Genomic DNA, 26,919 nt, shown 5'->3' with positions numbered 1-26,919 from the left:
GGTGTAAACATGTGCTGTGAAAGAACAATCAGTGATAAATCATTAAATTATCGCTGATCGGATCTTTCAGGCAGATCCGAAAATTATCGTTAGTCTGCCTCTTCATCATTTAGTCTAAACAGGTAGTTGTTCATCTGTGAATGACTGCCTGCTTATTGTAAATTGAGGTAGATGGACAGCTGGAACAATTATCAGCGCACTCTGCCTCCATCCACTGAGCAATCATCCCGCTTGTCTTCTGCATCCAGCTGTTCCCCGCTCGGAGCGCACGGCTGTTATACAGCTGAGCGCTCCGAGCGAGGTTTGAAGTACACAGCTGGACAGCTGTGTTCTTCATAACCCGCCTGTGTTTATGGCGCAGGATACAGCTGAAACAATAGTATCAGCTGTTTCCTGCTGTGAATTCCTGATAACTGATCGCTGATCTTTCAGAACGGCTTAACGAAAACTGCACGGTGTCAGTGCGGTTAGACACCGATTATCGCTCAAAAGATGGCTTTAAGCGATTTTTGGGCGAAAATCATTGTGTCTAAAAGGGCCCTAGTGATTATTGTTGGGATGGTTGTAGGTGCTTTTGCTTCCATGATTATCTTCGGAGCTAGGCTTTAACAAATTGAATATGATAAAAAGCTAAATGATGCTGCTCATTTGACTGAAGAGGGACACGATGGAAGATTTCATCCTATTAGTCAAACTGGGCAAGATCCAGCCATTCAGACTGTGGGATTGGTTCAACACTTTGCCCTTTTTCTATTCTTACATAACATTTTCTCTCTTCATATGAGTTTTTCTAACTACAAGTAAGCAGGCTAATAGATACATATGTTGGTTATTTTGGCCTTCTGTGAAATGGGTGCCTGAGTACCCTTTAATATATGGCAGCTTCTGCCCACTTGACACATTATGCTGGTCACTCTGATCTTCACTTCACAAGCAGACTCAATGGAATATATACAAACAAAAATAGTTTATTATTTATTATAGTAAACATATAATCCACTGCAAAAATAAGATACATAAAAAAAGTCAAAATGTTTCTGTAATCCAAATATTTGTTACATCACCAGAGATGTACTTAAATGCTCACTAATTCAACGCACTACAGTACATAGCAGATTATTTAAGATTTAGGCTGCCTGTCCACGGGTAGGTTTTCATTGCACTCCCTGCGGCGATAATCCGGCCGTGGGGAACGCAGTGAAAGCTCTCCATGGCTTTGCTAAGGAGAGCGCTTCCCCCCCTGTCCACGAGTAGAGAATCATTGTGATTCTCCGCTCGTGGGCGGCAATTCGCAGCATGCTGCGAATTTACCGCAATTCTCCGCGGTCAGCCTATCTGTCAGATAGGCTGAAAGCGGAGATCCGCCTGCCGACTCCTGCTCCCAGGCGGTGGTATCTTGCAGCCGATCGCCGCCGCTGGATACCACAACACCCGTGGACAGGCAGCCTTACCAGGCCTATCTGCATAGCTGCTATTTGACTCAAGGGGGCAGATTTATTACAACCCCAATTCCAAAAAAAGTTGGGACACTGTGTAAAATGTAAATAAATGTAAAGAAAAAAAATACTGCAATGATTTGGAAATCTCATATAACCATATTTTATTCAGATAGAACATAGAAAACATATTAAAAGTTGAAATTGAGACATGTATTTACATTTTACACAGCGTCACAACTTTTGGGGAATTGGGAATGTACTACTATCTAATAATTGGACAGTGCAAACTTAGATTGGGTCGTTCTATAATGCGCAAGATCTATCACAGTGGATGATAAATCTGGCTCATGTTTAGACTGTGTAGCCTAACTTTATACCACCTAGTAGCTGTTTACTTTACACCAGATTTAGCAGTAACCTTTTGTTGCAAATTTGGCATCATTTTGGCACATGATGTCACATTTAGACCCCGCCCCTTTTCCTGAAGCCATGCTTTTTTTGCTGGATGCTGCAAAAAAAAAGTGTTCAAAACGGTCTAAAAACATATCATAGATATGGTGCAAGCCATAAGACAAATTTTTGGCGCAATTTGCATCAGAAAACTGGCAAATATTCAGTAGTAAATCTGCCCCAATGTTCTACAACATAGAGGATTCTTTGCATGAAGCGACTATATTTTATATTCTTTAAACATACAGATTTAGCTAAAACATGACTTTGCGGTGCATTGAAGGTGGAGATAATTACAATGAAACATGAATCATTTTGTTGGGCCAGTTTAGAATTTTCCATTAAGTAAAACAGCTTTTGGCAGTTTACTATGATTAGCATTCTATTAAATGATCTGCTATGCTGTCACATAATGCTTAGAATGGTACATGGTGACACAAGTACTTTCACTGCTGTAAACTCATTTTCTGTTATTTGAACAAATGCTTCATGTTCTTATCAATGCTTTTGACAATACTAGCTCAAATGTAAAGAAAATGTAACTCCGGTTACAATGGAGGAGAGAACAATTAAAGCGATAACTACTGCAGTATTTCCTGTTTAAAGTCGCAAAGACCTCCAGGATTAGAATCGACTTCAAAGGGAATCGGTCATGACTAAAGGAAAAAAATGGTACTAGTTGAGTTGCTTCTTCAAACTCTTTTCTGTGGGTACCATATGCTCCATATGCTAATGGTGCAGGCCCTTTGGGTAACTGGCCGAAAGAAATCACATAGTCTAACCATGACTACTTGTTTACTAAGTTGCCATAGATGTAACTGTGTAGTCTCTCGGCCAATCAGCTGAGAGGTCTTATCCGTATTAAAGGTGCGCTCTATTTTAGTGCTCTCAATGAGAGTTCCCAAATACAGTAAAACCCAGTGGATTGCTTTCTAAGTTAAGCAGTCTGTTAATATGACAAATTTCTTTTCAAGAGGATGCGTCATCAAGATAGACCTCTTGACATCTATTAGATGCCATAATTGCACTTCCTAAGTGGATAGTATAGCAACCGCAGAATGAACACCCAAAGTCCCAATTAGGTACTAAATGGAATACTGTATTCTACCGTAAAGCAGCACTTTCCACTTGGTTTACTGGTAGAAAATAATGAACCAGATGGATGTCACGGCACCTTACAAAGACTGTAGTCATTGTCACGTGATCCCGCTCAGACAATTAGCCTATTGGGACTACGATTAACTCTTTTAGACAAAGCAGCAGTTTGGTATGTGGTTTAGGCCTCTTTCACACGGGCGACAGCGATATTACCATGAGAAAATTGCAGCGATATTGCATCTGTGTGATATCACTGTGTTCTCTCACGTCAGTATTGCAATTTTGTGGTGCTACAAAGTCGTGCAACTTTGTAGCGCTCTTTTGCCAGGATTTTGGTGGTGGGGGGAAGGTTTGAAATATAAGCCCTACCCCGAAAATAAGCCCTGGCTGCATTAAAAAAAAAAAAACACAAAACATCACCTAACAGGCGCTGTTCGCTCTGCCGCACAACTACTCTGCCGCTCCAGCAGACTTGCTTGTAGTTTTGACCCAGGAGTCCAAAAACCCCTGCTTCCAGGAGGTGTTGCAGCGCACGATGAACCAATCACAGCCATTCAATGCGGTGGCTGTGATTGGTTCATTGAGCGCTGCAGTGATTTGCTGGGCCGCAGCACTTGAGAACCAATCAGAGCCAGCGCTTCCTGGAGGTGGGATTTTTAAACACCTTAACAGGAAGCGCTGGGTAAAAACTACAAGCAAGTGTGCAGGGGACCTGTGAGGAGACGTGCGGTGGAGCCAGACAGCCCCTCGGGTGATGTATTGTTTGTTTGTTTCTTTTATGTAGCTGGGTTATTTTAGGGCAAACAGTAGGATTTCCTACTGTAAAAGTTGCATCCCACCGCACGAAAACTGCGTTTTCATGCAATGCGATGCAACACAAAGGAAAGCTCCATAGGGGAACATGGGCTACAAATCACTGATTTTTTTTTTCTCGCAATGTAGGAGCACACAAAACATCACTAATGTGAAGAAACCCATTGAAAAGCATAGGCTTCACGTACATGTGATTTGTAGCACTGTCACATCGCGAGAGAATCGCGCAATTTTGTTGCTCGTGTGAAAGCCGCCTTACCTGAACTTACTGCAGTTTCTTTGCATATGTAGTTTTTACAAAATGATGTCTGCTTGTCCCACTATCATTGCATTGCTGAGACACTCATTGTGAGAGAAGCCTATATTAATGTTATATATCCCCATCTATTTTACTATAACTTGTGTACCTATCGCATAGCCTGATATTGTGTCCTAAGAATAAATATTCCTTCAAAATGTACAAAAAAAAAATCCTAGTTGATATACATAAGTGAGACGTGAATTATTTATTCGACTACTATTACTAAGAATGTCACACATTGTGCACCTATGAAAACGCTGCGGCGGAGAGCGGCTATATATGTGTGAGTCACGACTGCTGGCATTGAAACCAAGTGAACAACTGTATTCTATTTTAGGCACTGAAAAAGTCCATCTATGTGAACGCTGGGAAGAGAACAAGCAGCACATGAGAGGATGAAATTCCATCCTCTGCTCTTTCACTATAATGTATTAAACACGTTTCAATACTATACTTTGTTACTGAGATAATACACTCACAAGCATTTACCTACCGTGATATTTGGTCTTAGACAGACAACAAATACAATTAGAAGTAACTAAACAAAGTACAGTACCCATTGATAAATTCAGAAAAGACTTCTAGGAAATGAACTTCCAGCCATGAGACTAGTTGGGTCCTCTATTACAAAAGATAGCTGAGACTACAAAGAGTTTTAAAGCTGAAACCTTGAAGAAGCCTTGACTTGACTAGGTTATTTTGTGTGGACTACAATAGTATGTCCGACCAAGAGAAACAGCATTCCTGCCAAGAGAGAAAAAAATATTCCAAATGGTGCCAGCATAAAGGACCAGCCATAGCGAATGTCCACAGTGTAACCCGGGCAATCCTCTTGTTTCATGTCCTGGTAACTCCTCACATCGGACACACTCTGAACCCAGATGACATGCATTACCACCACGAAGGTGAAAAATATACCTGAAAGTAAATAGAAAGAGAGCTGAGTTACTTTGGAATATATTATTCAAGGGGTTTACTCAAACCTTAAAAGGGGTAACATTTCCACTTATTATCATTATTCCAAATGTCCACCTAAATCATCAAACTTAAAGGGGTTGTCCGGTTGTACGCTACTGATGTCCAGTCCTTAGGATAAGTCATCAGTAGTAGACTCTCAAGGGTCTGCTGCCCAATCACCTGTTTGCCAGGCAGAGGTGCTTGTGCACAGAGTTGATTTCTGCAGGAAGCAAACAGCTCCGTTCCCACTGCAGTGGAAAAGCTTGGTATTGCAGGAAAATTTCCAATCATTACAATGGGAATGTCACAGAACTGGGGTCCGGGTATGAGTAGTCCCTAAGAGCTGCCCACAGCCCCTGTCCCTACCTACTTGTTCCCCTGGGCTAAGCCCGAGGGTGAGAACTGGGTGACGGTCCCTACACTCACTAAGGAAGGGGAACACGGGGACTAACGAACAGACAGATACTGGAACAAACCACAGCAAGGCGGGTCAGACTTCCCGGGTCAGCAACGAGAGGGTACAGGCAAGGCAACGTCAGGTCCAAAAGCAGGGAGTCAAAACCAGGAGTCAAAAGACGAAGTACGTGGGTGTAGCAGGAAAACCAAACTAACACTGGCAACCATTAGGACAATCAGACAATGATTGATGGTGGGAAGTCTGACAGCCAACGGGAAGACCCAGCCCCACTGGGACCACACCCAGCCATGCGGGAGGCGGAGAAGGAGATGAGTGCCGGGCTGCCATGGAGCCAAGGACACTGCGTGGGGCGCCCCCCGCCGCGTCCCTAGCAGCCCAGCCGTGGGGAGGAACCTAGCGACAGGGGATATGACAAGGACTGGGGTTCCCCTGCGCCCCACGGCAGCCGGCGGCGGTGAGGGAACAGGCCCGCGAGCCACCGATCCTGACAGGGAACTTGGCCTGCAATAACAAATCTGGCCACTGCAGTAAGAATGGAGCTGTTTACTTCCTGCAGAAATCAGTTTAGTACACGAGTGAACCGACTGCAGATAAGCAGGGGGCAATAAACCCCTGGCAACCGAATATTGATGACTTATCCTGTGATTACAATATCAGTAGTTTACAACCAGACAACTCCTTTAACTCCAGCAAATTTTTTTGGCGATCTGTGCAAACAATTTCCATATTGTCATTTAAAATGGTCCGCGGAGTGCAAAAACAATATCTCCCACAATGCCCCATTGCCAGTTATGGACGATCGTGCATTCACAGCTGTACAAACTGTCATCATTACAAAATATGAAGGCACTGAGCAGCCTGACCAGTAAAACAGTGGAGACTACAGGTAATAACCATTGGATACCAACGGAGAACTAAGCAGAGGAGACAACAGGTAAATCAATATTTCTGCAGCTTTGTAAAACAAGTTATAACATTATATTGCAAAATTCCATGTTATCGCCTTATGAATCACATAACTTTCACTTTGAAATGCTGGAATACCCCTTTAAATTTGTTCCACAACCACACTATCTTTCCTGTTTGTTAACAAGGACCTATGACTGCTGCAGCCAATCACTGACCACAGCAGTGATCTTCTATAGCCAGTCATGGTCAGCAGTAAGCAGGAAGGACTGAGTGTTTGTGAAGCAATATATATATGAATGTACTTCCATTCCTAATGCAGTCATGAAAGTTGGATCAGTTTTCAAATTCGTCCCAATGTATCCAGTGGGATCTACGTGAGTAACAATGGGGTCCGTCAGATTCAACTTGGGATTCCGATGCTTTTGACAGCAAGTGTAGTGCAACAAGCTATGCTATTCCTGCCACCAAAAATGCTGGAACACCAATGGAATGGAATATAGAATTAGTGATAACAGAGCCTGATTAAAATATACAGGGTGTCTCAAAAGTGTGGAAACACTCATATACAATGAAAACGGTTTGGCTGTCGGTGATACAATTTTGCATACAAACTTACAGGGAAAAGGGGAAACCTGACCAACATAACAGCCATTTTGGATTCAACTCTAATTTTTCCAATGGGAAGGTAGGTGTGTGATATATCAAACTGGCAGATAATTTGAACAGAAAGATAATAGTGTTCTTAATTTTAATATACCTTTATTCCTTCTCGTGTTAACAAAGTGATTTTTCTTCATTACCGTCAATGTGAATGATGGCGTTATCTCAAGCAGAACATGTTGAGAATTTAGTCTACTCATAAATGACATCCTTACAGATAGCAGATGCGGCAAAAGCTGGTGGAGCATGACCGAAACCGTGAGATAAAATTTGCAGAATGGGTGACACAGCAGCTTTAAAGCAACTTTCCATATCAAGTGCTGTTCATTAAAAAGAAATATCAAAGTTCCTTATGAATGGTGAGGTCAACAAACAGAATCACCAATACTAGTCAGACACAAACCCTCCCTTGACTGATCCATATAACATGTTTGCCTCACCTAAGGTGATGGTATAGTATGTATGGAATACCCAAATTGTGGGCCCTTTTTTTCATTGACGGAACATTAAAGGGGTTGTCCCGCGCCGAAACGGGGTTTTTTTTTTCAACACCCCCCCCCCTTCCCCGTTCGGCGCGAGACAACCCCGATGCAGGGGTTAAAAAAGAACACCGGACAGCGCTTACCTTAATCCCCGCGCTCCGGTGACTTCTTACTTACCGGTTGAAGATGGCCGCCGGGATCTTCTACCTCTGTGGACCGCAGCTCTTCTGTGCGGTCCATTGCCGATTCCAGCCTCCTGATTGGCTGGAATCGGCACGTGACGGGGCGGAGCTACACGGAGCTACACCGAGCCCCATTGAGAAGAGAAGAAGACCCGGACTGTGCAAGCGCGTCTAATTTGGCCATTAGACGGCGAAAATTAGACGGCAACCATGGAGACGAGGACGCCAGCAACGGAACAGGTAAGTGAAAAACTTTTGATAACTTCTGTATGGCTCATAATTAATGCACAATGTACATTACAAAGTGCATTAATATGGCCATACAGAAGTGTATAGACCCACTTGCTGCCGCGGGACAACCCCTTTAAGAGCAGACAGCAATGCAAGGTGGTCAGATGAAGACATGTTTCCTTCATTGCTGTCAGAGGATGGAACATTTCCAGAATTCTTCCAAAAAGATGGCACCCCACCTTATTAGGGACACATTGTCAGAGACTGTCTTGTTGTGCAGTTTCCTCAGAAGTGGATTGCTTATAGGAGTCCAGTTGAATGGCCACCACATTTTCACATACATAGACATGTAACGTTGCCCATCTGAAACAGATTTGCTGATGCTTGTACTCGCATTTAGCCTGATATTTTGGTGAGACTTCATCAGAAATAAGTGAAAAGGATAGGGTTAACACTCGAATAAGCTGGGAAGCATATCAAACACATTCTGTAGAGATTATGGTCAATTTCCTGGTTTCACAAAAAATCACTGTGTTAACATAAGAATTATTAAAGTTGTGTTGAAATGAAGCACATGAGTGGGTTTTTTTGGTGAAATTTTCTGCCAGCTTGATATATCAAACACCTGCCTTCCCATTGGAAAAATTAGCGTTGAATCCAAGAGGGAAACATTCAAAATGGCCATCATGTTGGTCACATGGCCTAACATGTTTCCCACTTCCCAAACCACTTGTATGCAAAAGTGTATCGCCGTCTGCCAAACTATTTTAATTTTGTATAGGTGTTTCCACACTTTTGACATCCCGTATATTCAGATTTCCAAGATCTCTAATCTTCCAAGTTAAGTAATGATTTATCTCCTCATTTCTATTGCTGCATAATCATACATTTTTACCATTCATGGCCAGGAAAGCTGGAGGACATCTTCTTTGCGGATTGTGAATGACAACCATGTTGCTGGTCACTTAATGTTCATATTATCACATATACAATAACTACCTACCATACTTAGTGAAACTATCACCATTACAGAATCAGTGATTCTGAATGGTTTTATATTATTCTACAGATTTCTAAAAAAGGTCCGTTAGAGATCCCAAATAAAAGTGGATCCCAAATGAAAGTTATGTTATAATAGACAACAATATGGAAGAATGATAAACCACATATCTGTATTTATACATTAAAGCTCCCACATAAAAAGAATAAAAGGGTATCTAAAGGTGCCTCTAGCAGACAAAATGTGTGTTTAGTCAAATATGTGTTCTATGAAACACATAAATATGAATGTGTCCGTCAACAAGCCTTTGATACAATATTCTTGAAGTTGAATACCATCACTATTAATTAAAATTGATATTTAGAAGAAAGCAATCAACTGTACTTTTTGAACAGACATTACAGAGGAAGTGTAAAATATTTGGAGGGGGGTTGAAATCTTTAATTAGAATGGCTTTTAAGTAAATTTCTTTTCATATGAATTAGCAAGTTTCCTTCTTTTAAAAAAAAATTAAAAAATACATCACTAACTGCAAAGGTTTTCTTCCTGTCATGCCAGAGCTAGTGGAAACATGTCTAATGAGCTGAGACCCCAAAAAGATGTTGACATTTGATTAAAAAGGCCTAAGATGTAAACAGATAATTCATTAATGATCTTTCATGAAATGTTAAAGACTTTAATAAAGTAATGAGAGTGAACTTTAAGTCCTCAGTTTTAAAATCAATGTGTCACTTTCTGCTCTGTTTAGTTTCAAGGCATTTATATTTTATGAGCCTGTAATGTACGTAGTGACATTGGTAAGTTAAAGGGAACATTCAAGAAAGGCATTAATGTTCACTTTCAAATAAAAAGACTAAAAATTACAATGTGAAGTTAGAATAAACAAATCAGGGAATAATTAGACTCAACTCAATAAAAACTACATGACCTTCACTGGCTGATTTAATATAATCTAGTAAATATTACTGGAACTGGAAGCTATAAAACAGCAATAATCCTTTACTGTCCTTTACCGTGTAGTAGTTTTTATTCCCATGACTTTAGCACAACAGTTCCATTGGTCATATTTCGAAAATCGCTCATACTTTATCAAACTATGGTTAGCCACTCTAAAGGGTCTTTTACACAGGCCAATGATCAGGAACGAACCAGATCATTACCCTGTGCGACGGTGGTGGCAATCAGTCAACAAAAAAGCAAACAACCGTGCACTAACAATCTTCCAGGCACATACGGACACACACAGTACTGATGATTGCCTAATGTACATGGAACTAAAAAAAAGCGCTGTTCGGTTTGGAAAAACATTGATCAATGCTTGTTACTGGCAGACAATCTGTCAATGTAGAGAAGCTTAAGGCAAGGTTGCCAACCAGTAGATCTACTAATAGATCTTTGATAAGGCATTTCCATCTACTCAGAATCTACAGGCCCATTTACATGGAGAGATGATCGCGCAAAGATTGCTCAAACGGCAGTTTGAGTGACGGCTTTGAGCAATCATTTTGCATAAACTATTATGTAGCTACTCAGCTACTTAATAGCTTATTAGTGTGCAAATGAAGCCTTAAGCTGAATGCAGTTAATAGCCCGAGGGCTCGTATCTGCTTTTAGTTCCTTCGTTCTCCGACGGGAAACAATGCTATCAGCACTACCCATGGAGAACTCAGCATGCAGTCCTGATAAGATCGCACGACAATTTTTAGGTTGGCCTGAATTTAACGATCAGCTAGCAGTGCACGAAAAGTCCAAGATGGACACGCGCTTAGACACAACAATAATCACTCAAACGATCGCTTTTTAGCGATCTTTGAGCGATCATTGTTCCATGTAAATGGCCTTAAGCTGGCCTTAAACTGGAGGTTTCAATTTTCTGAAGAACTTTTCTTTCAGAACTGGACTGTAAAGGTTGTTGATCTGAATAAGGACAAAACTGATGAAATGGACTCCTACCTTGGTCTGTGATCTGTGATACTACTGATAGGTTGTATGCAAACAACTTTACAATTACAGGATTGGCCACGAAAAGTAACCTCCCCCCCTCCTGATACCACGCTCTTTGGAGGAGGCTGCAGTATAAGAAATGAAAGTTCTCAGCAAATATTTTTTGTTGAAGGCTGTATAACGCATATCAACTAAGGAAATGCAAGAGGACTTCGCCAACTAGTACCTGGATACAAAACCACCTGCTATACGTTGTACTCAGAACCCAGGTCAGAAGTGGCACTAAACTGGATCTGTGGCAAATGTGAAGAAACAGAGGTCTCCACCAGTTCAGACATCTGAAGTTGTCTGTCATATTCATCAGTGGATTGCAAATAGTCCTCAGAAATGAACTCGGAGACTGTCCCAGCAAGTTGGTGCTAAAATCTCTGAACTTGAAACCATACCGAATAACACGGGTGCAAAAACTGAAAGAGCTCAACAAAGCTAAACGCATAAATTACTGTACATGGTCGCTGACTATGATTGCTAGAGGACTTTTGAAGCCATTGCTCTACTTTATGATAGATGAAGCATGGTTTGATTTATCAGGTGCTGTAAGTTGACAGAATACGAGATACTAGTCTACCTAAAATCCTCAAACAACTAATGAAACACCACTGCACAACCAGAAAATTTGCTGAAGCAGGAAGTGATGATGTCATGTTCATCACTCACATGACTTCTGCTAATTGTTTGTGTCAGTCGTCATGTGTGCATCAGGCCACGTTCACACGGGTGACAAAGTCGCATGATTTTGTCACGTTGCAATAATGCTACAAATCGCATGTATGTGAAACCTATGCTTTCCTATGGGTTAATTCACAAATGCGATGTTTTGTAGCATGCGACATCCCGACACAAAAACCTCATGGGTCCCATGATATGCACGCGACTCATGAGGTTTTGTAGCATATATTTCCCTATGGAGCCTTCCTCTCTGTTGCATCGCATTGCACGAAAACGCGATTTTCATGCAGTCCAATGCAACTTTGACAGTTGGAAATCTTACTGTAAGTTCTAAAAAGTAAAATCTCCATGATGGGAGATGAAGATACTCACCCATGTCCTCTGCAATGTCCCACAGTGATATGGTCCTTCCAGGGCTTTATGTCGCCTTCTGCGCATGCACACTCGATGGAGCGCTCCCAGGAGATTTAAAATCCCTCTGCTCCTGGCCAGCAGGTGCAGCCTGGAGCAGAGAGATGTCACCAGGGACCGCTGTATGTGGTTCTCGGTCACATGATCACGGTTATCTAATGGATAACAGCAATCATGTAAAGTAAAAAAAAGTTTGTAAAAGTGTAAAAAAAAAGAAAAAAAAGTTTAAAAAGTTAAAGTTTCATCTCCCCTCATGGATCACATCCATGAGGGAGGATGAAATTATGTACCTAAGGCCCCCGGATTTATCCGTGGACCTTACCCCAGGATCTGCGCATGCGCCCACCGCCAAGATGGTGGACGCATGAGCAAAAGCCGCAGATTGCCCAGGTAAATTAAAATCTCCCTTCTCCTGGCTAGCAAATGTAGCCGAGAACCTGGAGATTTCACCGGGTGCCGCAGTACGCGTTCCCTAATTACGTGATCACTGCTATTCAATGGATTACAGCGATCACATAAAAGTAAAAGTTAAAATTTCACCTCCTGTTATGAATCCGATCCATGAGAGGAGGTGAAATTACTTACCTAAGACCTCCGGCGATGTCCCCCAATGGGATCTTTATCTGCGGACTTTTCCCCAACTTTGGTGCATACGCCCATTGGCAAAATGGTGATGCGAAAGTAGAAGCAGGAAAGGGCCCGGGAAATTAAAATTCTCCTTGCTCCTGACTCCTAAAGGTAGACGGGAGACGGGAGCAGTGACCGAGGGCCACAGTGAACAGTCCCCGGTCACATGATAGCCGTTATCCAATGGATAATGGCGATCACGTAAAAGTTAAAAACAGTTGCACTTCAATGTACCTTTTGGTTTGGGCCCCTTTGTGCAGCCAGACACAAGATTAGGGCCACAATGGGTATGTTTCTGAGCACGGGACAAACAGAGGTATCCCTCTTGGGGTGAAAGTCTTCATTCATATGTGTGCTGTACGAAAAAAAACGTTTTTTAAAATGACATCATCGCCAAAAAAATAAAAATCGTTATTTTTTTCCTTCTGCTTTGCTTATATTTCTTCAAAAGGTGTGGTGTCAAAATACGCAGTAAACCCCAAGATGAATTCGTTGAGGGGTCTAGTTTTCAAAATGGGGACATTTGTGGGGGTTCTCTGTCGTTTTGGCCGCTCAAGTGTACAAAGGGGCCTAAATCCGCTTCAAGCAAAAGTCTGTTCTAAAAGCCACTGGCTGCTCCTTTCGGTTTGGGCCCCGTTGTGCAGCCAGACATTAGATTAGGGCCACAATGGGTATGTTTCTGAACACAGGACAAACAGGGGTATCCATTTTGGGGTGTAAATCCTCATTTTCATGTGTACTATGGAAAAAAAATATGTCTTTAAAATGACATAATTGCAAAAATATAAAATTTCATTTTTTTCTCCTCTAAACTGCATTAATTCCTGAAAAAAATGTGGGGTCAAAATACTCATGACACCCCTCAGTGAATACATTGAGTATCTATCATTCTGACACCTATCTTTGCAATCCTGGCTTGGTGTAGGAAAACAAAGTGTTCCTCAAAATGTTGATAATGAATGTTGAATTTGTATGTCTCCTCAAAGGTTTCTCAAATGTGCGCCCAGAATAAAATAAACAGATGGAAATATATATCTTGGCAAAACTTTGTACAGTATCTTTGCACATATTTGAGATATTACAGTTGAAAATATAACATTATTTACAAACTTTTCCCAATTTTGGCACTTTTAATAAATATACACAAATTCTATTGGTCTATTTTTACCAGAATCACTTGGTTCTGCAAAACCTTTACGGTGTTATTCCATGTTAAAGTGACACAAGTCAGAGTTCCAAAATTTGACTCTGTCACTAAGGTGCAAACAAGCTTGGTCACTAAGGGGTTAATTCTGCGTTTTGCGAGAAAAATACATTGCATCTCTGCAACGTGCGATTTTCAGGTGCATGAAAACCGCATGTGGTTTCAATAGGAAGAATAGAAAAATCGCATTACAGTTGCATGAAAATCGCATGTACAAGTGAGTGTGATGTGATTCCTTTTAGCTGCTATAGGAAACAAAACAGAATCGCCTAAAAATAGGACATGCGGTGATTTTTCAATCTCAGACAAAAAAAAAATGTGCTCACGTGAATCAACGAATTGAAAGCAATGTGTTCTTGTCACGCGCAATATCTGACCATATCGCAATTGGTCGGATATTACATGTAAGAATCGCCTATGTGAATAGACTTTAAGACCTCATTCAGACGAGCGCTGTTTTATCGCAGTATAGGTGTGTGAAAACATTGCGGTTATACTGCACTAAAGATTGCGTGAACGGGTGATTTCCAGCTATTTTAATAAGCCTGTTCACACGTTCCGAGATGCGTGGTGCGTCTAATCCAGCTCCCAAAGGAGTCTATGAAAGGTCCTATCTTTTCACGCACCTTAGATGTCAGCATTGCAGTTGCATGTCCTATCTTTGATTGGTGCGAGTATTTAGGGTGTCTAAAATTCCTTCATCTGAACGCTTCTATAGGACCATTGGTTCTATTAGACGCAATCTTTGCACGCCCCTCTAATGCGCTAAAACAGCGCTTTGTGTGAACAAGGCCTGAGTCTTAGACAGGTCACTAGAGATGAGCGAGCAGGCTTGGATAAAGCAGTTACTCGAGCGAGCATCGCTCTTCTCAAGTAACTGCTTACTGGTCCGAGCGTGCTCGCGGAGGCGGCGCGGGTGAGCGGCAGGCAGCATGGGGGTAGCGGGGCTGCAGAGAGTTCTCTCTCACTCTCCTCCCTGCTACCCCCCGCCACCCGCCGCCCCTCCGAGCCCGCTCGGACCAATAAGCAGTTACTTGAGAAGAGCGATGCTCGCTCGAATAACTGCTTTATCCGAGCGTGCTCGCTCATCTCTACAGGTTACTCATGTTGTGAACGATCGACAGAGACCTTAGAGCCCTGTGTTAAAGGTTCACGTTTCCATTTATTTGTCCTGCTGATGGGGCTGCGACTGTCTTGTCCCGCACATCGTGTTCTAATACCGTGTATGTAGTGTAATGGCATGTCAGTGTGCTGCAGAGCATTTCAACACAGTCATTTAAAGATACAGCAATTAAGGAGATAATCAGACAGAATCATTGTTGTCACTTGCCAGTTGCCTTAGTTCAGTACAGTGTGTCATCAGCGTCCTGATAATTAGGTACAACACCACAGAGCTGATCCAAATGCCATTTAAGGACAGAAAAAAGAAAACAAGTGAATGTCAAGATTGCAAGTAGCAATCCGACACGGCTTCAATGAATGTAGGGAAAAAAATCAGCCACTTTGTAAATAGACTTGATAAAATATATTCCACCCTCTTGTGGACCTCTGTGCACCAGGGTGGGTACAACCCTTTCATGACCATTCGGTCTTTTGGTCCTTCAAAGCAAAATGTTGTCTTTAGCAAAGATGCATTCTAAGGCCGTACTAACACAACAGATCGCTGTGAGAGAATAACCATCTGTGTAAATAGACCCATTGCGAACAATGGGGTTATCTTCGAGCAAGTTGTGTGCATCTCGCAACACACAAAATTTGGCAAGAGTATCGGCAGTGTAAATATGCCATAAGGCAATTTTTTTTTATTAGTCTACCCCAAAATGTCTTGTTTGTTTTTTGGTATGGCATGTCTGGCTATCTTATTATTTTTAAAAAAGGAGTGGATATTAATTAATTTTAGAAGTATTTTTTAGAGAAAAATGGTCACAAACAGAAAAAAATACATTTTATCCTCATTTCTTCATGCTATGGCATCCAGATGTGCCCTGCAGGTAGAAGGTGAACTGACGACTAATCAGAAACAGACAGGGGTTATACCCCAAGAACACTGGCATCCAGAAAGTACTGGATTAAGTTCAGTAAGAACCAGAGTGTTGAGGAAGGACCTCAGTAAATGTGTTGTTTACCCTTAGAGGTTAGTTAGGGTGTAATAGGGGTGCGGTGTTGTTCCATTGTTGAAAGCATGTTGAATTTGTTTTTTTAACTATTACCATTGTCTTGATCTGTGCATAATGTGGGTCACTAGTGACTCCAGAGGTAGCAATGTTACATTACTGCTCACTTCTATATGAAAGAAAAACAGTTATTGGCTAGCCAGGTCACATGGTCCAGGGAAGTTCCTGCAGTTAGAGAGGAAGAGGATGTTCTGGGATCTGAGGTATGTGTGAGGTGGCAGATGGAAGTTGCGACATAACACGGGGAGAAAGAGCAGCATAGCTGCACAGAGGGACGGACACCAGTGAACAGTGGCAGCTTGTTATTGAAAGTGCTGAATGACGCTGCCTGTACGTCCGCGGTGTCAGGAACCTTTGCAGATAGAGAGGAAGACCAGAGGAAGCAATACTACAGACTCACAAGGACCCCAGTCAAAGAGACCATGGTCCTGCATTCATCTTCTCCTTTGGAGTTCAAGAGAATTCTCTTTCCCTCTGAGGTACCAAGTACATCTGGAAAACTCTAAGTTGAGGGCGACCCTCAATAAAAACCTGCTTGTGTGCACACCACCTGTAACAATCTGGTTCTGGGTTGTAGTCTCTTTGTCATAATTGGTGTAGGTTGGTAGTGCGGCCAGGGAAAGCCAGAGGTCGGTATACAGGTAATATTGCTTGCAGTACAAAAGGAGCAGGCAGGAAGCATAGTCAGTGAAAGCCAGAGGTCGGTACACAGGTAATATCAGTTCACAGTACAAGAGAAGCAGGCGAGTAGTGGAGTCGGGGAAAGCCAGAGGTCGGTACACAGAGCAGCAGAAAGGAGAGGAGCTTGATTACAGGCTGGGAGCTCAATAACCACGTACTGAGGAAGGGATAGGGCCAGGTTTAAATAGTGTGGCTAATCAGTGCAGGGTGGAGATAATCTGGAGCTGGGCCCATTTACACCAGCCGATGATCGCTAAAGAAAAAATTGCTAATCGGCGATCATTTAACGATAATTGGTGCCCATCCTGCGCTTTTCAGGCACTGCTAACTGATCCTTACATTCAGTCCAGCCTAAAAATCGGCCTTCACTCTTATCAGAAGTTCTTCACGGGGGGTGCTGATAGCATTGTTTCCCCGTGGAGAACAAAGGATCTGAGCACAGATAATATCCCTTGGACTATTAACTGCATTCAGCTAAGGCTTCATTTGCACACCTAATTGTTACTTAAGTAGCTGAGTAGCTACTTAATACTTTATGCAAAATGATCGTTGAAAGCTGTCACTCAAACTGTCATTTGAGCGTTCTTTAAGTGATCATCTGCTGGTGTAAATGGGCAGGCTGAACAGCTGAAAAGGGAGAGACGCCAACTGGAGGACAGGAGTTCCCAGGTTTGAACCCTGACACCACAAGGCTTCACGCAATAAGCAGGCCCTTCAGTCACTATATACATGCTAAAGCAAACACTAAAATTACAGGAGTGTTACTGGAGACAAGCCAGGAACCTATGGACTAGAAGACAAAAAAATAGATTGTCAGCAGCACAACAATACACCCCTATAGAGGAAGCAAAGAGAGAAACAATGCTCGCTCTATTCACGTATCCGGACTTCCCAAAACCAAAGCACCAAGCACAAAAGTGCACTTTAGAGCAGCATAAGCGGTGAAAAAGTAGTCTTCACATCATGATAGATATGTCTTTTATTGATTCCACAAACAAACATAATAGAAAAGAACTTAGAGACTATCATTGCAAGAGTACACATCTGCCAGTTGCAGACAAGTCATCGGTTAATACTTTAGTGACATTAGGACTGTGTGCAGTAAACTGCCATTTCTTTTAGGGTTCCTATGTGCAGTGGAAATGTCACCTGCTTTATGGTTAAAATATATTACCAAACTTTCTGATTCCAGAAAGAAAGATTGCTATAACATCTGTTTTATGTTAAAGCTACTCCTACTTTTAGGGCTCATGTCCACGGCAAAAATGGAATTTAAAAAAACATGCGGGTCTACCGCATGCGATCCGTACCCATAGGGAATCATTGGGCACCTGCAGGTAAATAAATGCCTGCGAATGTCATTTTTCCCCGGCGTGCGGATTGCAACCGCAGCATGCTCCATTTTTGTGCGGTTTTCCCGCACAGACTGCTCCCACGGCTTACATTGAAAAGAATGGAAGCCGTCCAGATCCGCGGTACAGACGCAGCTGTCACTGCATCTGTGCCGTGGGCCCGCGAGAAAGCATTACGTCCCGAGCACATCCACCGTGCAGAAGAAAGAAGATCCGGCCTGCACGGAGGAGAGCCCCGCAGCGTCTGGACAGGTATATTGTATTTTCTGGCCTCATGTCTGCAGGCCGGGTTGAATCCACTGCAGGATTCTTCACGGGGAAATAGTGCGGGCCCGTGGACTCAAGGCCTTAGTTTGCGCCAGTTAGGTTGTCTAATGTTTTCACAGCAACTTCCGAACTTAGGGCAACTGACAAAATCTTCTATTGCTATTTCATTCTCGGAGTTTGTTTGTTATTAAAAAAAATAAGGAACCTGTGTTGCCTTCCCCTACTGAGACAATGGTTTAAGAAGTAAAGTACTCTACAGTCCAATAAGATGCTACCCTTGAAGCTAAATTACCCTCCAAATATTACAAATGTTCAAGGGTGCAATCACTCATCTTTGATTCGCTGCAGGAAAGCGGAACCCCAAAAGCAGGTGTAAAACCACCCTAAGGCCTCGTCAACACGAGCGTTGTTTTGCATGTGCGTGTGTGTGCACAAATCCACACATCCACGCACTTGCCAAAACACACATGAATGAAGCTGCGTGCCTATTACCGTCACTGGGCTGCCGCTGCTGCTGGCGGCCCCATTAAAAACAATAGGATGCGGCACTCCCCGCAGTGATTTTCGGGGAAGGGCTTTAAATATAAGCCCTTCCCTGAAAATCATACCTATCTGTATTAAAAAATTAAAAAATATATATACTTACCTCTCCGCCGCTGTCAGGGGTCAGGCGCGTCTAGCCGCTTGGCCTCCAGCAGTGTAATGAAGTTCTTTTAGCAGGTGGGAAATTTAAATCCCCGCCTGCTGAAAGGGCTGTATCTGATTGGCTGAGCGCTCAGCCAATCACAGACAGCACTCAGCCAGTCAATGAATGACAGCTGTGTGCTGCTTCTGATTGGCTGAGTGCTGTTACCAATCACAGGTAGCGCTCAGCTGTCATTCATTGAATGGCTGAGCACTGCCTGTGATTGGCTGAGTGCTTAGCGAATCAGATACAGCTCTTTCAGCAGGCGGGGATTTTAAATCCCTGCCTGCTGAAAGAGCTTCTGAGCAGTGCAGGGAGACAAGCGGTTAGACGCGCCTGAGCCCCGGCAGCGGCAGAAAGGTAAGTTTGTATATTTTTTCTTTTTTACACATGCTAGGGATGATTTTCAGGGAAGGGCTTATATTTAAAGCCCTTCCCCAAAAATCACTGCAGGGGTTTCCGGCAGCCCATTGCTTTCAATCGGGCTGCCGGCAGCAGCAGCAGCACCATTGGAAGCAATCGCAGAGCATCGTGATCCTCTGCCACAGCTGTGACAGCTGTGACAGGGGATCCTTTACTCTCCGCGGGAGTCTCCTTGTTACTGAACACTGTGACTGTGCTGTCACAGTGTTCAGTGACAAGGGGACTCCCCGCGGGGAATATTGACAAGCACCACAGACCTGTCTTTTGCAGGCGTGTGCGTTTGCCGCCTGTAAAACACGGACATGTGAACACACCATCGGGGACCAATGGCTCTAATAGATGTGCAGTTTTGTGCGGGTGCAAACACGCTCGTGTGAACGAGGCCTAACTGTTTGGTTTTAGATGGATCTTCTGACACAGCCTCTATTTAAGGATTATAATCCTCATAAATTATTCACGTAAAAAAAAATTTTTTTGCAAAAAGCACACAAGTAGATGGGGGTAGGAAAGAGCAAAAATAGTGGCTTAGCATAATTATTTCCTGCTTGGGTAATGTACATTGTACCTGACAGAAACATATTGATGCACAAGTACCTGGCGCACATGCAAAATACATTCATGTTATGAAGAATGTTTCAAAGTTTCCATAAACATTAGAATAATATTGAAAAAAATGGACAATTAAAGCAAAAATATCAATGACGTGTGAAACTTAACAAAGAACAACAGCTTTAGCCAACCAATGACACAAGCATGACTGCCTAGAAAGAAGTCGACCATGTTTTAAAATTTTGTGTGATAGTCAAGCAAAAGGTCTTTCGTCCACAAGAGATTGTTCTTTGAAAGAATGTTCAGAGAAAGATTGTTCGTCTATCACCGGGTGTCACTGAAATTGATTAGCAATTACAGTTGTAATGACTAATATGGACTAAAATGTGTGGTGAATGATCATTCAACGGTTGTTAAACCATCAGCCTAATTCTATTTAATATGTATGTCCAACTTAAAACTGGTACATGTGGGTTTAGAGACTATGTACATTTGGGCGGAATACATGCTTTTTTCAATTTACTTAAATTTCTTTGCTATATTTATGAATTAATCGATTATTTTTCTTACTATCTAGGTACAGGTTAGCAAGGAAAACTTGATCAACCAACTGGAGCTACTTCCAGAACCCCCGCAGACTAGAAAGGAAATAACCTATGGATTTGCCATATAATAAATGTACATATACAAACCACTAGTGGTAAGAGCCAAATAAATCACTGTCATCAGTTATTGGAATTCACAGACATGTAGAGAAGAAATCAATGGTGTCTTCCCTGCATGCCTCCAAGCCACATCTGCCCAGGGAATGCCCATGACATCACTATGGCACGCTGTTCCCTGGCAAACACCCCGATAGTGAACTGATTATATTTGAGTTGCCTGTCACAATCCGGCATTTTAGCACTCTCCGGTTTCTTCTAACCTACTGTACTCACTCTACTCTTGAGCACTGTATAGGTATCTGTGTTCAAAGCAGGTTACCCGCAGTTATTTATCCCTGAGTTTCTTGCATGACATACTCAAAAAAGAGCAAAAAAGAGCAATAGAGACAATCAGAAATGAAGAACTGCTAGCCCATGGTGCGTCCTTTAAATAGAGAATTATATGCACAACGGTATACACAAGGTGGCAAAATATAGCATGTGTGATGTACTTAGTGGAATCTCTTACCAGCAGTGATAAAAAGGCCACCTCCTGCTTTATAAAGTCTGTAGTTTACAAAAGGAGCAGCACAGATGATGATGAAGCCTCCAGCTACAACGGTGACCACACCAAGAAGCATGAAAATGTTCCAAAATCCTCGATATACTAAAATGAAAAGATGAAATATATCATAAAACCTAATCTTATAAATACTGCTGGGAAGAAAAATCTGCATATAATCAGATGGCAGAAAACTGTTTTGTTGAATTTCGAAAATCCACATGTGTAACCTTAGGAGGCAGACAGACATGTTTGAAGGCGATGCATTATCTGTAAGACCTTATTTACACAAGGGATTGCAATGTGGAAGAAAACAAAGATGCGAGATACAGATAATTTTGCAATAATTATGATATATATATATATATATATATATATATATTACATACACACGCAACTAGTGTGTGTATGTATATATGTGGTTTAGACTTATTTAAGAGAACCCCACAGGTCCCATTAACTGCTGGGCTGTGGGCAGTACAGTATAGTAACAGTCATGCTGATTTCAGAGGACTGAAGTTTAAAAAAACTTTGCAGGGTCGGACTGGAGATAAGTCCAGTAAAGCTGCCGTATATTCATATATGTCCCCACCCCCCACCCTACTTCTCTCTCCAGACACTGTTTGGTACAGGTCCTTCTGTGTAACTGTGCACATGGAGAGAGCTCTCAATCAGCAGGGAGGAGGTGGAAGGGAATCAACTTTAATGAGACTCTGTCAGCTACTTTAAAGGGGTTGTCCCGCGCCGAAACGGGTTTTTTTTTTCAATAGCCCCCCCGTTCGGCGCGAGACAAACCCGATGCAGGGGTTTAAAAAAAAAAAGGATAGTACTTACCCGAATCCCCGCGCTCCGGTGACTTCTTACTTACCTTGCGAAGATGGCCGCCAGGATCTTCACCCACGGTGGACCGCAGGTCTTCTCCCATGGTGCACCGTGGCCTCCTGATTGGCTGGAATCGGCACACGTGACGGGGCGGAGCTACGAGGAGCAGCTCTCCAGCACGAGCGGCCCCATTCAGAAGGGAGAAGACTGGACTGCGCAAGCGCATCTAATCGGGAGATTAGATGCTGAAATTAGACGGCTCCATGGAAACGAGGACGCTAGCAACGGAGCAGGTAAGTGAATAACTTCTGTTTGGCTCATATTTAATGCACGATGTATATTACAAAGTGCATTAATATGGCCATACGGAAGTGTATAACCCCACTTGCTGCCGCGAGACAACCCCTTTAAGTCCTATAAGCTATTCTCATGGGCTGCAAGTAGGTGACTTGCTGAGTCCGGGGTGGTAAGTGTTATATTCACCTTCCCCCAAAAAAGATACTGTTGCAGCATATAAGGGTGCACAAGACTCTATAAGTCAATTTATTCTCCCATAACAGACGACAACACAGCTACATTTTGGCCAGTGTGGCCTTTGTCAAGCTTTTTTTGGATTGTTCGTGGGATACAAGATTCATGTCCTTGAGTGGCTCCTGCATGTCATTAGTCCCACCTGGATAGAGTTTGCAAGAATGCTCCTGGTAAATCTTTCTTCCTAATATTCACCTTCCCCGTCCTTCCCCCGGTGAGAGCGCTGGAAGTCACTGCTGAATGCATTGAGTGGAGCTGCTAAGTAGTCAACCAATTCTAATTTTTTTAACTGGCAGTCTACTTAGCAACGTGCTCTCATTGCATTCAGCGGAGACTTTCAGCGCTCACACCAGTGAAACAAAGGGGAAGGTGAGTATAAAACTTACCTCCACAGACTCAGCGAATCACCTACTTTCAGCCCACTTACAGGGCTAAAGGTGACTGACAAGAGTCTCTTTAAGCATTATACTCTGTCACTGTTCATATTTTAGCTTTATATTCTGTCATAGCCCAGCCATAGACACGGTTTAAGAACAGGCTTAACAAGGTATTCCGAACCGAACACTGAGCCAAATTTATGTCATACCAACTGGACCGGTTTTCAGAACTCCCATAGACTAGAATGAAAAAACCTATGGATTTGCCATAACATAAATGTTTGCCCAGAATACCTATTGGCTTTATTGACTTCTATAGGGAAAATACAGTACTGATATGAATTACACAGCTACCATCCGCCTGCAGCAGCTTGGATCTTAGGAAACTCTGTGGCATCCAATTGGTTAGACAAAGCAAGGGGGCTCCCTCTGTCACACTGTCATGGGATGCTGAATGGTTACTATAGCAGCTGGAGGCCTAGTGAAGGTAGGCCTCCAGTCCTGCTATCAAATAGCAGGCCTCCAGTCCTGCTATCATATGGCTTCTATTAAGTCCTACAGCACTTAATAAGTGAACATGGCAAGGCACAATACAATGAAATATATAAGTATTGCGGTGTATTGTACAAGCAAGGGATCGCATGTCAGACTAGGGGTCTAAAAAATTTAAACAAATGTAAAATATACATAAAATAAAAAAAAGGTCAGAAGTTCAAACAAACTGTTTTTTTTATTGTTCATGTAAAAAATACAAATAATGAAAACAATAAATGCAATTCGCATCACTGAAATGGGCATATTGAAAGGGGTTTCTAAGCCAGAGAATCTCTTTATATGTTGCCTAGTTTTGAACGTACGTTTATTTGACATTGATGGTAACACATATGAGAGAGCCGAGAAGGTTAAACAGAACTGTGATGCCATTATAAAGAAAACATGATTGCTATACGTACCAACTGCAGAATGGTAAGCTGTAGAGTTGTGGTCATCTCTGCTCCTTGGAAATGGGGAAAGGTAGGCATGTGTGCAATTCTTAGTTGCAGCTTGGTTGGCTACAGAAAAGATTCCATAATATCAGAATACATATAACCACTACAATAAGGCTTCTACAATAAATTATCTTTGGTGACGCTTAGGTCCTTCTTCTCAAATTCCTGCAAACAATTAAGACTATTCAAGTAGTTCTATAATATTTTCCGGATTTGAACCCATGTGCTTTTTTTGCTTACAGACAAAGCACCAGTCTTATATGAGAGTATTGGTTCAGCATTTTGATAATCTTCTTGTTCCATACAATGAATCATTTTCCTTCCATTACAATCTTCTAGTTAACATCCTCCTAAAAAATATCTACCGGTATCTACTTTCCATTTAGCCCCATGCATTTTTGTAATTGGACTTCTCCCCATTCCTTCCCTAAAGCCCTGCTGAACAGCAATACTAATGTCCAGCTTTCTCTGCATCAATGATGGCGGATTATTGGGTAACACTATACTCGGTACTAATTACCTGCCCATATATTCATATCCAGTACAAGTAGTTACAGTACTAGAACAGACATGTAAGGAGAGGGAATGGCGAGGAAGAGCAGCAGACTTGTGTTTAATTCCTCCATTATTTAAAGATCTCTGCTAGCTATCAGTGTATGGAGTCATTCTTATTTACACTGTCAGGCAGAAAACTTATATAGGAGAGCAGCTTATAAGTTTGTCACAGTTCTCTGTTGTAACAGGCTGTTCTCCTGTGTCAGTTTGACATAATCATAAATGTTTCCATTCACTAACAGCAAGCAGAAATCTTCAAAATGCTGTTGTTATTAGCCTTTCAGTCCCTTGGCGACCCTAAAGGCTCCCTCCTCCATGTTTTTTAATTTTGATCTTGAAAATAGTAAGGAACTAATCAGACAATTTATTAGAAAGTTTTACATTTTATTATATATTGATTATAGGGTTTTCTGAGTTCACCCCTGTCATGACACAGTGTTGACAGTGGGAAAATGAGTATTATTAAGAAAAAAAAAAAGACAAATAATCACCTCTCTGCAATCCCACCCCCCATCATGAGCTCCAGTCCTCCGATGCTTCATTTATTCTGTCTGCAGTCAACAAGTGGATTGTTTACCCATGTGACTGCTGCAGCCAATGGCAGACCCAACAAGGACGTCATCAGTGATGTCCCATAGACTTACCAGAGGCTTCTAAATTAGAAGTCCATGTGACAGGTTTATGGCACGTTACCAAGCCTTGTATCACCTGTTAGATGCTGTGACACCGGACTGGCAAAACGTCAGTCCGGCCCAACAGTGAGTATGTTGATTTTATATAGTTTTGGGCACAGGGGGTCCAAAATTACATATTTTTTAAAAAAAGCAACTCAGAAACCCCCTTTATGTTTTATTTTCATTACTCCGTGAACCCCCTTGGATTAATTTTGTCTATTTTAAACAAAAATCTAAAACTAACGTACGATGTACTAATAAGCCAGCTTTCAGACAAGTTTAATTTAGCTCAGTGTTTTGGGGACAGCTATATGGAGCTAGAATAAATCTATGAATCTATTTACACTGCCGTGTTTTTACAGCTGTTTTAAAAAAATATTTTTTGACGTTATGGCCGTAATAGAACACATCGATAATATAGATCCATATTTCCAAGGTGTTTCCATACGTTGTTCTGAACTCAGCCTGAAACTCTAATACTAAGAATGTTGACACTGCATAATAGTCATAATAGACATACAGGGATTATGGTCAGAGTTAAACATGATGCTCTTTGCTATCTAGAAGAACTTTGGCCAGATTGCTTTCTGCATTTTTTTAAGAAAATACCAATTCTGAAAATAACACTTTGTGAGTCATTCAGTTGCTATAAACACGAGAGACTATAATAAATTCTATTCTGATCTCCTAATATGGACTGTATACACAGAATAACAGTATTTGCAGAAATGGTAACCATGTTTTAGGATCTGAAGGGTATGTCCCAACTGTAATATGTTTACGCCATAAAATATGTACGAGTAATATCAATAGAATATACTGAAAATAATATATTAAATATTTATCTTACTGATCCAAAAAGCTTTCATGGTGTTATTATCTGTTCCTATATCCCCATTAAACCAGCATCTCCAAAAGAAACCTTCATGATGCAGTAGGACTGGGTCAACAACCTATGGATGAAATGGAAAAATTACACATGAAAAAAATACATACGGTAGATATATTTCACAAAGCAATATAGATTACAGTAGGATATCCAGACAATAAAAATAACACAAACCCCATCTGTTTGGTTTTTCGAGCATTTTTCAATCTCCCTAGCAAGTAGCCAATAGTCTGATCCAAACGCCACCAAAAGAACTAAAATTCCCAAAGCACCAAAAAAGCCACCAAAAAAGATCCCAATGCTGAGCTTCATGCTTGAGGTAGGTAAGAGAGGTGTTTACATAAACATTCCCTTCTAGATAAGATATTCCTCTTCTGTTTGCTAAAGTAATTCAGTCTGTCCTCCAGCAATTTGCAGGCAACTAACTAGTAGAGTAAAATATGAGTAGGGGCTTCTATTTTGAGGCTCTGATTAAGCAGCTCTGCTATGTTGCTATGACAGGGAGTGTCCATCCAAAATAACTGACCTTTTTGAGGAGTCAGGGGATGGCATGAAGGCTGGTTTCCCTTCATCCACTGGAAGAACATTTTATATCCAACAATCATCATTCTTTATTGCCAGAATCGTTAACATGAGGACAGATTGTACTTCTCCGTGTTTGTTAAAACATATTTCCAATACATTGCAATAGGGATTGTTGACCTCGTCTAATAATGCATCGGGTTTCTATGCAGTTCTATAAATAATACATTGTAATATCGTAATGAATTGATCACCACATGACTACTATATATGTGTATATTGTTGTTTATTGTGTGTTTATGCAGTTTCTATAATATATAACAGCAGGTTCACAGATGATGTAGTTCAGCAATTATGTTCTCACATGG

The 26,919-nt window shown here is 41.8% G+C and overlaps 1 protein-coding gene across 1 annotated transcript; it reads right to left on the bottom strand.

Moving 5' to 3' along the window:
- Positions 1 to 948: 948 nt before the first annotated feature.
- TMEM182 (transmembrane protein 182) lies at positions 949 to 26,458 on the bottom strand. The gene is made up of 5 exons (XM_066577804.1): positions 26,204 to 26,458; positions 25,991 to 26,093; positions 23,876 to 23,974; positions 21,160 to 21,297; positions 949 to 5,019 (listed from the first exon to the last, which is right to left on the bottom strand). Exons 1-5 carry the CDS (start codon positions 26,339 to 26,341, stop codon positions 4,796 to 4,798), a joined length of 702 nt encoding a protein of 233 aa, XP_066433901.1. The 5' UTR covers positions 26,342 to 26,458; the 3' UTR covers positions 949 to 4,795.
- Positions 26,459 to 26,919: the final 461 nt, after the last annotated feature.

The sequence above is a fragment of the Eleutherodactylus coqui genome, chromosome 1, assembly GCF_035609145.1.
Source record: "Eleutherodactylus coqui strain aEleCoq1 chromosome 1, aEleCoq1.hap1, whole genome shotgun sequence".
Taxonomy (NCBI): Eukaryota; Metazoa; Chordata; class Amphibia; order Anura; family Eleutherodactylidae; genus Eleutherodactylus; species Eleutherodactylus coqui.
Note: the sequence above shows the minus strand (reverse complement) of the source record. Positions and strands in the feature narration are given on the sequence as shown.